Consider the following 11913-nt stretch of genomic DNA (forward strand, 5'->3'; position numbering starts at 1 on the left):
CAGCGGTTGGTGATGGCAGGTGACCGCGTTGCTTTCAGTTTAAGTCTTGGAGATTTTTGTTTTGTCAGGTGAATCCTTCTTATCCTTTACTTAAATCAGGCATCAGGAATTACATTAGCATCCTGCATCCAGGCAACACGTCCCAGCCGGTGGCTGCTGCTAACGGAGAAAATAGTTTTTATCAGAGCAGCTGCCAACAGCTAGCTGCTGCAATTGTCATCCCTTGTAAACCACATCCACGGCCTGGGGCCATTAGGAGATAGCATAAACAATCATCCCAATGCGGGAATGTCCTGTTTTCCTTGTCAGTTTCAGAACATGGAAACGCACAATCATGGGCTGCGGCCCTGCGGGTTTTAAGTGCTAAAGTGCGTGTGGTAGATAAAAACTGCAGTCTTTGGTTTTAGACTGTTGCATCTGTCAGACAACTCGAAGAATACTGACCCTGCACCGACCATGCCTCCGTTTTTCTCCTAGGTTCTTTACCCCCTCGCAGATCAATACCTCTCTTCCAAGTTAAGCACAGATGTTTTTTTTACTTTTTCCGGAACTAAAGATAGCGAACAACGTAAAATGCTGACCTACTAGCCATACTGCACTAGCTTCTGCTTGGCCGAAACGCGAGTTGCAGGTGGATGGACAAGAACTGACGGGAGCGCCGGTTTGCTTGTCGTCGACGACGACATCGAACTCACCGACGGAGAAGTACTAAAGCTCAAAAAATTTTGAGCTTTTATGGGAAGCTGCAGTTGGCATTTTTCATGAAAAGCTAACACTATAACATTAACTTTTACAAGATGTGTTTAGCTTTTTGGCGCACAAAAAAAGTTACGAAAAGCTCGAAAAATTAAGTTTTTTAGTTTCCCATGTAAATTCAGCTTTTCTAAACTTCTGACTTTTCAGAAACTACACGAGAAATTTACTGTTTTGTTTGAGTTTCTTACTTTTTCACGCTGATAAGTTATCGGGAAGCTCTTTCTTTTCATGCTGATAAGCTATCGAGAAGCTCAAACAAACATGTCTGAAAAAGCGTTGCAAGGTTCAGATGAATCTATGACAAAATGTGCAGTGTTCTCTGCACTGGGCAATGCAGCCACGCAAGGTTCAGAGGCCGTGTTTGTTTCCGCGGTTGCGGGCAGCGCGTATCGCAGCCGTGCGGTCTGGTACGGCGGCGATTTTTCCGCGGTCGCGTTTTCGCGGCCCGCAGTTCCAATCCCGCCGCGGGATTGAAGCCCCGGCCGCCGCGCGCCGTTCGGTGCGATTCTTCGATTTCGTTGAACGCCGCCACGGAGAACGCGGTTCCAAACGCTCCCGGAGTTGCTTTCCCTGTTCAGCCTACTGTGACTCTTTGGCTGTGAGCTTAGCTGTGATAGTGATGACTTGCTGCACAGAGCTTGAGCTGAGAGGCCGGCGTGCATGGCGGTCGCCGGCCGGCCAGTCACGAGCCTATGCAAAGCATGCATTGAACACAGTCACGGCATACAAGCGGCTCGAGTGGAGATCAGAGAGGCCGCCGAATGCTTTCAGCAGAGAAGTAGAAAAGAATGTAATGGCAGGCCCATCTCACCGAACTCATGGGCCGAGGACGAGTAGCCCACGACCATAATAGCACTAACTAGCAGCATCAAGCCCACGAAGGTCAACCACTTCAGATCATCCAACGGCTGCAAAAGCGAGATCCAACGGCTGCGAAACCTTTCCGTTGAACAAGGGCTATTGCCTGCGCGGGCACCACCAGCGACAGCCGCCGACTCTGTCCTCTCCTCTCCCTCCAAATTCCTTAAACCCTAGCAGCGGCGCCCGCCACCTCGCCGGCGCCGTCGACGACGATTACGAGGAGCGCGGGATAGGGCTCCGGCGGCCGCTTTGAGTATGGCGGCGAACCATGGCGCGGGGACGCTCAAGTCCACCTCCATCAACGGGGTCAAGCTCTACTCGCTCACCGGCAACCGCTACGTCGCCCCCTGGGTACTCGCCAAGAAGAAGCGCGCCCTCCGCAAGGACGAAGGTGCCTCTCCCGCACCACCCCGCCGCGAATCTTCTCCATTGTTGTGGGATTAGTGCGGGAAGTTTTGCGGTCGCTGTTGATTCATCGCGCCTCTTGTTTTCGTTGTTTGGGTGTAGAGTATCAGCGGAGGTTGGATTTGATCCATGACCTGAGGTTCGAGACCGCCACCACCAAGATCAAGCTCACCCCTGATGACCAGTACGTGATCGCCTCAGGTGTGTCTAGCTTAATGGCTATGTTTAGCTTAATTTATTCATAATAGGCAATGTGGCATACTTATTTCTCTTGCTTATATGCTAGGCATCTACCCGCCACAAGTTAAAGTCTATGAGTTGAAGGAATTGTCTATGAAGTTTGAGAGGCACTTGATTTCAGAAATCATAGATTTCCAGGTAGTCCTAGTGAAGCACATTTATTTTGTAATATTGAACAATGCCTTGCCATATTCCATTCCAGAATTCACAGGCTTGTATGTTGATTCATGGTCGAGTAGTCACCATCATTGAGTAGTTGGCTGCTTTAATAGTTAATTGATTTCTGTGAGGTTCGTCTCTGTTCATTTTATATTGATGCTCGACTTATTCTGGCCACTCAATTATTTACCTTTTGACCGCAGCATTCCTCTGTACTTAACTAACATTCCATTTCACAGTAACTTCATCGACATATACACCCCCTACATGTTCTGTGTCATACCACATTCTTTTTCTGCACCTGACACTATGGAATTCTATATAGTAGTGTTTTTTCGATTTCCCTATAAATAGTAGAAGTGACTTTGAGGGGTGACAAAGGAGAAAGATGGGCTGTTTATCTTGTGCCAAGGAAGTTAACATTATATAATATATATTACATAGTTAGTTAAAATTGTTACTGTTTCTTCATGGAATGTGTAGCGGGTTACTAATTGATGCATTAAACACAGGAAAAAAGCTGCTCGAAATATCCTAATATGCTTATGGATGCCCACATTTGTTCCCTAACAAGTTTGGTTGTTTCTTTCTTCAGATCCTTGGTGATGACTATTCTAAACTTGCGTTTTTGTGTGCTGATCGTTCTGTAAATCTGCACGCAAAATATGGAAGCCATTATAGCTTGAGAATTCCAAGGTTAGCATGAGTGCAAACATACTTTTATATCATATGACTTGGTCTTATCTATGCATTTCTCATCTAGTTCCACACTCTGTGCAGTAGTAACATGTACTTGTCACCTACCTGGGTATCTTTAGGAAACTATTAATTATTTTGGCATTAAAAGTCATTCTGTATTAAGTTAATACATAGTGTATTTGTTCTCATAATCTTCGTCTAAACAGAGAAGTCTGTTATTTGATGATAACATCTAATACTAGGGAATCAATAAAAAAATTTATAGACATACCTCTTCCAAATATCAATCTCACATATTTCGAATGTCTATAATGATTTCGTTGACAGAATGGGAAGGGGCATGGCCTACGATTGCTGGTCGTGCGACTTGCTATGCGCTGCTTCATCACCAGATCTGTACAGAATCAACTTAGAGCAGGTCTACTTTCATTACTTAGTTAGTCATATACATTTGAGTAATTTGTTTATCTTTAGTGACTCAGCAAAATATCATATTTATAATTTTATTTGACACCTAATACAGAATCAGGATTCTCATAAACTTAAGCAGATTATTTTGAATGGAGTTCCACCTAACATACATTCTATTTGATATTGGTGATATTAATTCTGGTTGTGCCTGCACTAAATACACAGTCCTTCTGTTGGTTTAAATAGGACACAAAACCAGAATGATGCCTTTTTCGTTCTTGCTATTCGCTTTCAGTCTTTCTAGATAAAATATTTATTTGCACATTTTTAAATGCACTTCTTGCAGGGACGATTCCTTGCTTCTCTTTCCTCCCAATCACCAGCAATAAATGCGGTTACACGAAGGTAGTCATTCTTTATTAACTTACATGTCTCGCAGGTGATATTAATATCAAGTATTGTTAACTTCTTGATTTTCTTGCGGTGCTCACAGTATGGTCCATGGGCTTGTCGCTTGTGGTGGTGAGGATGGTGCAGTTGAGTGCTTTGATATGAGGAAAAAGTCTTCTGTTGGCAGGATTAATATTCCAGCTGTTTCTTCTGAAGATTATGATCAGGTATCATGTTTTTCTTCAATAGAGACTCATACACTGATGTTTTACTTTTTGCAACTGGGTCTCACATTTGAAACTGCAGGAGGTCACATCTTTGCAGTTTGACGAAGATCAAGGATACCTTATGGCAGTAGGGAGCAGCACGGGAAAGGTATGGTTTGTTGTTACCTGATTTCTCGTTTGATTTCATTTCTCGGCCTAGTTATTTTCACTGAGTATCAAGTTTGCAGTTTTTATTATATTCACTACCTCCTGTATAGCTAAGAAATGTTGGTGTTTTGCAATATGCATAGCAAATTTTACAGTATCTCTGTCCTTGGAATGGTTTATGTGGTTTCACTTCATCTATGTTTGTTTCCTGCTCTGAATTTATGTAAATAACATTTCTTCTATTCTGTAACTATCTGTGGTGGCTACTCCATCCATCCCAAAATATAAGGCGCGCACATATTTCAATATTCAAATTCGTAATCTTTGACCAACAATTAGTCTAACAATATGAAAAAAATTTGGCTGTTTTGTTGAGTTTGGCATATTTCAATATTTATTGAGTTTGGCTGTTTTGTATCACAACAATATGCAGTTGGCTAATCTAATGGTGTTTTGAGACCTTTTTATATATAGAACCAAAATATTTGTCTCTTTATATCTTCATGCAACCAAGTCTTTTAAAATTATGATTTTTATGCAATACACTTAAAACAAATTTGGGATTTTCTGCAGATATCAATATATGATCTACGCATGTCTTCTCCTCTGCGAGTTAAGGATCACATGTAAGTTCTGTATTTCTTCATGTGAAGACGGGTTTCCAGCTCATTATCAATAGTCAATTAGACTATTTTCATTGGAATTTCATCTCACTAGATGGAGACTTCCTACTATATTTGTTCAGTACAAATGGGGTCGTACCTTTACTGATTGTCCCTTTCCCATATCATATCATTCTGGCTGCATTCCACCCATTTTTTTTTTCAGTTCTATTATATAACTGCCACACTTGAGTTATATTGTACCTTTTGCGGACCATGTCATTAATGTTATTTTTCTATTACAGGTACGGTAGTCCAATATTAAATATCAAGTGGCACCAGACACTTAATTCTACTGAACCTAAACTTATCACCGCTGATAAGCACATAGTGAGAGTTTGGGATCCTAATACAGTGAGTTCTTTCTTTCCCGAAACTTCTATATTCTTTATTTCATGGTGTGATCACACAACCATATCAGTGTTGATATGAGTTTGAAGCAAACTAAGACTTTGCAGATATTTGATGTGCCGCTGGATGTTTGTTTGCTCGACATGTCTTTAAGGCTATGTCCTTAAAGGCTTCAACCAAATTTCTGTTATGTTGCAGAAATTTGGTTGAAGCCTTTAAGGTCATAGCCTTAAAGAAATCTCAAGTGTCAAATAGAAATATAGAATGCTGAGTAGTTTTGATCCCTGCTTGACCCTTGCTTTTAACTCAGTTCTTGGACTTGGGAACTCGCATTTGTTAGGCAAACCAAATAGTGTGGGTTTAGAAATATATGGCCTTTTGAATTATGATCATAATATGCCATGCTGTTTTAAATGACATATCAATATTTATATGGGCTGTCGTAATCCATTATGAACTCTATAGTTCCTTAACTTCATACTCCTTCTGTGGTTTCAGGTTTGATGTATGACTTTCTGATACACATTTTCATGGTTTGATGTTCTTTGATGGATGATGGCTTCAATCTTTCTTTCAGGGAAATAACATGACTAGCATTGAACCAGATGGTGGTGCTATCAATGATGTCTGCATCTTCCGGAATAGTGGTTTAGTGTTATTAGCTCTGGATAATAGCCAGATACCTGCCCACTTTATTCCTGCACTCGGCCCGGCTCCAAAGTGGTGTTCACATCTTGATAACCTAACTGTGCGTGAGACTACTTCAATTGCTTTGTGATAGTTAGTTTTTAGTAATCCTTGGCTAAGCAATTCATTCTTTGCGTTACTTTTATATAGGAGGAGATGGAAGAGAAATCAGATAGCAGAGTGTATGATGAATACAAGTTTCTGACTAAAGAAGAGATGGAGCGACTGAATCTGACTCAATACATTGGCACCAATGCTGTAAGAGTACATTTACATGGATTTATCGTGCGTTATGAACTATATAAGAAGGTAAATCTGGTTTTTTATATACATATTTTTTTGAGCTTTTCTTTAGAATGTACATTTTGACGGATATATATTCTTTGAGCTGTAATCTACTTTAACTTGGAAATTGAAGTAGGTTTGCTGTCAACTAGATGCTTGAATTTGTAACCTGAAGGCATTTTCTTTTGTGAATGTACTAGTTGATTCTTTGCAATATAAATCTCTGTTCAGTACTGGCTGAGTACAACTCAGGATCTAATGGTTGAAATTACCTGAATGGAAAGCTCATTAATGCATCTGATGATTTAGCTGCGTGGTTGTACTTAAGTTGTACTCTCAAGTACTGCTGCATGCATAGTTAGGCATCTAACTGTATAGTTGAACTCCATCATGGACTGGCTTTAGTCCGTTTCTGTACAGTCGATTGGGTTAAAGAAAAGACACTTGAGACATGGTATTTACTAGTATTATATTTTTTGCAGCAACAGGCAGCAGCTGCTCCTGTTGACTATAAGGCACTTAGAGAACAGATGACGAAAAAGAAAATAGAAGAAAAGCAAAAATCTCGTATAACGGTAAGTTTGCTCACCTGCTTATTTGTATTATAAGCTTTTCATACCATACCATACCCTACCCTGATGAACGTCAAAGTTTTTCTTTCTTTTTTCTCATGCAGCGAGTCGTCAGGATACCAAAGGTTAACAGGCAGATTTTCGACAGTATAATTGAAGACGAAATGAATGCTGATACAGAGAATGCTGATAAATCAAGTAAGAAGAAGAAGGATAGAAGACTTAAAGTGAATAAGGATCTATTGGAAGATGAACGGTTCAAAGAAATGTTTGAGAATAAGGTGGGAACTCTACTGCTGCTTTTGTCAGTAATGTATGGCAAATTTTAGCCTGGCAGTAATATATGAAATCAAATCCAATATATATTTCATCCCTTTACCTTGATTTTTACCTGATCTCGTGCTTCCCTTTATGCTTGTGGTGATACAGCTGTTTTGTTTTAGCGTATGAAGCTTCTGTGTCCTCATTCTTACTTGCATTTCTGATAACCTATGCTGCCTCTTGGAGTTGTGTTTCCTTAGCCACACTTAACCTTATATAAGAACTGAATGTGGAGAGGTTTCAGCTGTCATTAGCCATATTGTGTGTCTAACTTCATACGGTGGCCCACTACAACTTGAATCTTGTTCTACTTATGCTCTTTAATCATTCATGAGTTTGTAAGCTAATTAATGCTATATTATCAATGGTAATTGATTTCTTCTCCCATTGATTTGGCAGGATTTCCAAATTGATGAAGAATCAAGGGAATACCTTGCACTTCATCCTCAAGTGGCCACCAAGGAGCCCCGCCTAATTGAAGAGCATTTTGAGAGTGTTAGCGAAGATGAGCAACAATCAGATGCTAGTGCATCTGATGCATCAGGAATGTCTGACAGTGACAATGACATGCATAATTCAAAGCGTATAAGGTGAGCTTACATCATTTTGGTGAACTGCGCATGTGCCCTAGAGTTTTCAGATTTTCTTGTGTGCATATGTACTGATGTGCACAGGGTGCAATTTTTATTCTTAACTATACCATTTGGTTGTACCCTGGGTGCATATTTTCCATCTTTTTAAGCTGTAGGATAGCACATTTAAGCTTTATTTATTGTATAAGCATATGTCTTGCTTTAAGCTCGTGCATTTCTAAGCTGATTGGCTCGTGGCTTCCTATTGCATTTTTAAACTGAGTGATTCTTTCCTCCCTACTGCATTTGTAAACTGGGGCTAGACTCTTTTGTTGCATTTTATGCGCACTGTATTGTACTGGTACATCGAAGATGTAACTATGGCTTTCTATGTTTCAGGTTATACGAAGTCAAGGATGAACGGCACGCTGAAGCATTTCTGAATAGCGCGTCCCTATCTAATGAGGACTCTGTGCCCATAGAGGATAGGATAGCTGCTCTGGAAAAGCAACAGAACTCCAAAGCACTTGAAAAGGTCAAGTATGGACCTGGTGGTTCAAGAGAGATCTCGTTCATCTCTAGAAGCGGAAGAAGGCACAAGGAAGAATCGCCTAGCGATGATGAAGGACCAAATGATTTCAAGAGGAGAGGTGTACAAGCCCTGGGGTTGAAGCAGGGCAAAGCTGAGTTCTATATGTTTGGTGGAAATCGTGGCAGAGGAAGAGGCGGAGCCAGAGGGAGGGGTGGTCGTGGAAGAGGCGGCAGGGGTGGTAGGGGCAGGGGCAGAGGATGAGCTGTGATTTGGTTTCCGAGGTGTAGGGCCATCACTGTGCCATCCTGCCTTCTCCACGGTTTTGGTAAACTTAAAAATGGGAATATTTCCCTGGGAGTTGACTCACACAAGAGTGGTTCACATTTAGCTGGTGAAAAGTGCCGGGGTGTTGTAATACACTGTAAGAGTACAAATTGACTGCATCCGGGTAAAACGTGGTACTCAAAAGCCTATTCCTTTACAATAGGCATAGCAGTGAGTTCGGTACTTCAAAATTTTGTAGTTAGAGTAGTTAGATAATTTAATTTCTCTTCTGGTCAATCTTGTATTGGATTTGCCCCGTAAAAGAGATACGGTGTGCTGTGTTTTCTAAATTGTCGCTTGGACAAGTGTGTTGCTGGATGCCTGGTATGATATGACCGTGGATTTATTTTACCAGGTGGGAACAATTATGGCATTTTTTCGTCCCAATCATGCTTGGACGGGCTCCAAAGAGAGAACCGACGTGCTAAATGTGACGGCATTGTTGAGACTTGAGGGTTTATGCTACGCTGCCAAATTATTCACTAAGAAAAATACCAACACAAATGTAATTTGTTTGATCATTACTCCTTCCCTCCGTTCCAAATTATAAGTCATTCCAACTTTCTTGGAGAGTCAAAACATCTCAACTTTGACCAAATTATAGAGAAGATCACAAAAGTTTATGGCACCGAATAGATATACTATGAAAATATATTTAGTGAAGAAACTAATGGTATCTATTTGGTATCATGAATGTTAGTACTTTATTGTATAAATTTGGTATAAATTTGGTCAAATTTAATTTGGAACGGAGGGAGTATTTGGTTATTAGTATTCGTCGCACTCCATTTCCAGCTTCCCTAGCAAGGAATGGTAACCTGATCACCGAAGCGATGTCGAAAGAGAAGTGGGTCCACATGGTCAGTGTCTTACTCCCACACCCGTAGATTTCCAAGAGAAAACCCTCTCGCATCTAAACCCTTCCCACCGATCACTCGCCGCCGCCGCCACCGGTATCTCACTCGCCTCCCCCTCATCCCCTCCTTCCCTCCTCGAATCGAACGCTTCCGGTGTCCGGATTCCCTGATCGGTTGTGCTGGCAGGACGCAGCCGCCGCCGCCGCCGCCGCGATGCTGTCCCTGTCGAGGGCGCTCGGGAGGCGCCTCTTCTCTTCCGCTGCCGCGGCGTCCGAGTCCGCCGCGGCCGCGTCGACGTCAGCGGTGAGGAAGGCGCAGAACCCGCTCGAGGAGTTCTTCGAGGTCGAGCGGAGCACCGAGGAGGACAAGCCCCCTCCCCACTACGGTATCCATTCCCTCCCCTACCTCCCGCCGCTTGCGCCTCGTTATAGACCAGTGTTGCGGCTCGCAGATTCGCTGCGGTTAGATCTAGATTTTTTTCGTTGATCGGTAGTGGTTAGCGGTAGATGGTGGAGCACACCATCCCATTGATTGTGTTGGATTGCAATTTTGTCCCTGATACGAGTTCAGATTAGCCAAATTATATGCCAAAACTCATTTGCATATCCATTATTATGGCAAATTATATGCCATTAAGTTGTTCTTTTAGAAATTAACAGTGTTGCATACTCAGGCTGTGTTTCATATCTGAATCTCGAGTTAGGATTAAGGTAGTATGTGTGCTTCTATTTGTTCCTTCGATAAAACACTAGACATTCCTGAAGATTATGTCTTGTGGGGAAGTTCCCATGCTTATGTATAGTGTTGCCAAAACCGGCTTTGTTTGCTCTGGAGTCAATTATGGGCTGCTGTTGCTTGTGCACATGTAACACTTAAAATATGAGCATATCTGCGTGTAGCTGAGAGGGTTTCTTCAATAGCAATACTGAAATGGTTGTACCTTCTTGCCTTCATACTGCATTACTACACATGTAATTGTTGACAAGTGAGTCTTTCCATATCATTGTTTCCATTCCATACTTTAGTATTTTGCACTTATTCTGCACATTTTTATGGTGTAAACACTGTACTACTCTACAAAACTTAATATTGTTTCCTTTTTTGTTGCATTAATTGGTAGGTCGTAGTTGGAAGGCTTCTGAACTGCGTCTAAAATCTTGGGATGATCTTCAGAAGCTTTGGTATGTTCTTCTGAAGGAAAAGAATATGCTTATGACTCAGCGACAGATGCTGTATGCAGAGAACTTGCGTTTTCCAAATCCAGAGCGTATTTCCAAGGTATTTGACTGACACCAATAGCACAGCTCCTCATGCAACTAACTACACTACTTGTGCCCTCATTTCCACAGATTCATGTCGATGTCATGTGTAACAATAGTTGAAGGGGCTTTGGTTTCATGAAATAACTATGATATGCTTTGTAAGATGATGTTTATGGGCACTGCATTTTTTTCTCATCAAAGATTTTTTCCCCCCTTTTGAAATCGAAATTTTGTTTTTCTGGCCGTCTTCTTGGTTTCTTTGTTTGCTTATTGTTTACATTGGGATTTCACTTTCATGAGCTTGCTAGTTATTATCGAGTCAACTGTGGGTATAGCTTTACAACTGCAGATCATACTAAACACTGTTTTTCCAATTAGTCCTGACAGATTAATCTAATACATTTGACTAAACTGAGTGGGTTCGTTTGTGTTTCATGTGTTACTGAATGTTCTTGAATTGGGGTATCTGACAACAGAACCTGTAGCCAATATAACGCATACCTAAAGTTTATGTGTTAAAAGACAGCGGCTTCATAATGAACTATCAGTTGCATTATGTTTAGTTCCCACCTCCCAGCGTATGGAAACAGATCTGAAATCATTTTTCTTTTGTGTGGCACAGCAGAATTGAAAAAGAAAACATGGGCATCCTGTGCAAGGTGACCCATCCATTCAAAAATAATTATAAACATTTGAAAAACACTAAAAAAATTGCTATGGTGGGGATAGACTCTGACATGGGCTTTCTTGTTGATGTAATGTGCATTTCTTCTCATCACTGTACATTTCCTGCATGTGTTTCATCTTCCATTCCATTTCCTTTTCTATATCTGCTCTTGAACTTGGGATTTTTTTTTTGCTTTTGCATAATTTCAGGTGAAGAAATCAATGTGCCGGATAAAGCATGTCTTGACTGAGAGGGCCATAGCTGAGCCTGACCCAAGAAGGTCCGCAGAAATGAAGCGGATGATCAACACCCTCTGATCATACGCTTCCTGTGGGACTAAGGTTGAGAGGATAAGTAGCACTTAGAAAGATTTACTTCGTTGTGTTGTATCTTTGTCCCAGGAGACGTGTAAGACCAATCCTTTTTTTTATGTCCATGGTATACTTGCAACATGCTTTGTTGACATTAGCATCTCGGTTCCAATAATTGAGCTTTCTTGTAATGTGATATGCATGTTTGTGCCTCA

At 41.3% G+C, this 11913-nt stretch overlaps 2 protein-coding genes across 3 annotated transcripts; both read left to right on the top strand.

Moving 5' to 3' along the window:
• The first annotated feature begins 1725 nt into the window (after nucleotides 1-1725).
• Nucleotides 1726-8952, top strand: LOC117853207 (uncharacterized). 2 transcript variants are annotated; one of them, XM_034735586.2, is made up of 16 exons: nucleotides 1726-2008; nucleotides 2125-2223; nucleotides 2309-2400; nucleotides 3017-3117; nucleotides 3448-3538; nucleotides 3878-3936; nucleotides 4025-4148; nucleotides 4228-4296; nucleotides 4869-4921; nucleotides 5203-5311; nucleotides 5886-6056; nucleotides 6146-6304; nucleotides 6769-6855; nucleotides 6957-7133; nucleotides 7573-7763; nucleotides 8145-8952. In XM_034735586.2, exons 1-16 carry the CDS (start codon nucleotides 1873-1875, stop codon nucleotides 8536-8538), a joined length of 2112 nt encoding a protein of 703 aa, XP_034591477.1. In that variant the 5' UTR covers nucleotides 1726-1872; the 3' UTR covers nucleotides 8539-8952. The 2 variants fall into 2 exon arrangements, with proteins under 2 accessions (XP_034591477.1, XP_034591476.1); XM_034735585.2 differs by having other exon boundaries at nucleotides 1727-2008; nucleotides 6763-6855.
• Nucleotides 8953-9441: 489 nt separating this feature from the next.
• Nucleotides 9442-11913, top strand: LOC117851350 (uncharacterized). The gene is made up of 4 exons (XM_034733150.2): nucleotides 9442-9554; nucleotides 9645-9843; nucleotides 10579-10736; nucleotides 11597-11913. The coding sequence occupies exons 2-4, from the start codon at nucleotides 9672-9674 to the stop codon at nucleotides 11702-11704; spliced, it is 438 nt and encodes a 145-aa protein (XP_034589041.1). The 5' UTR covers nucleotides 9442-9554; nucleotides 9645-9671; the 3' UTR covers nucleotides 11705-11913.

This window comes from Setaria viridis, chromosome 4, assembly GCF_005286985.2.
Source record: "Setaria viridis chromosome 4, Setaria_viridis_v4.0, whole genome shotgun sequence".
Taxonomy (NCBI): Eukaryota; Viridiplantae; Streptophyta; class Magnoliopsida; order Poales; family Poaceae; genus Setaria; species Setaria viridis.

Excerpts from the sequence above, each read along its gene's own strand:
- LOC117853207 (XM_034735585.2), top strand. The coding sequence starts at position 1,873 with ATGGCGGCGAACCATGGCGCGGGGACGCTCAAGTCCACCTCCATCAAC. Across the intron at positions 4,149-4,227 it reads CTTCTGAAGATTATGATCAG|GAGGTCACATCTTTGCAGTT; the intron begins GTATCATGTTTT and ends TTGAAACTGCAG. Across the intron at positions 6,057-6,145 it reads CACATCTTGATAACCTAACT|GAGGAGATGGAAGAGAAATC; the intron begins GTGCGTGAGACT and ends ACTTTTATATAG.
- LOC117851350 (XM_034733150.2), top strand. The coding sequence starts at position 9,672 with ATGCTGTCCCTGTCGAGGGCGCTCGGGAGGCGCCTCTTCTCTTCCGCT. Across the intron at positions 9,844-10,578 it reads CAAGCCCCCTCCCCACTACG|GTCGTAGTTGGAAGGCTTCT; the intron begins GTATCCATTCCC and ends ATTAATTGGTAG. Across the intron at positions 10,737-11,596 it reads ATCCAGAGCGTATTTCCAAG|GTGAAGAAATCAATGTGCCG; the intron begins GTATTTGACTGA and ends GCATAATTTCAG.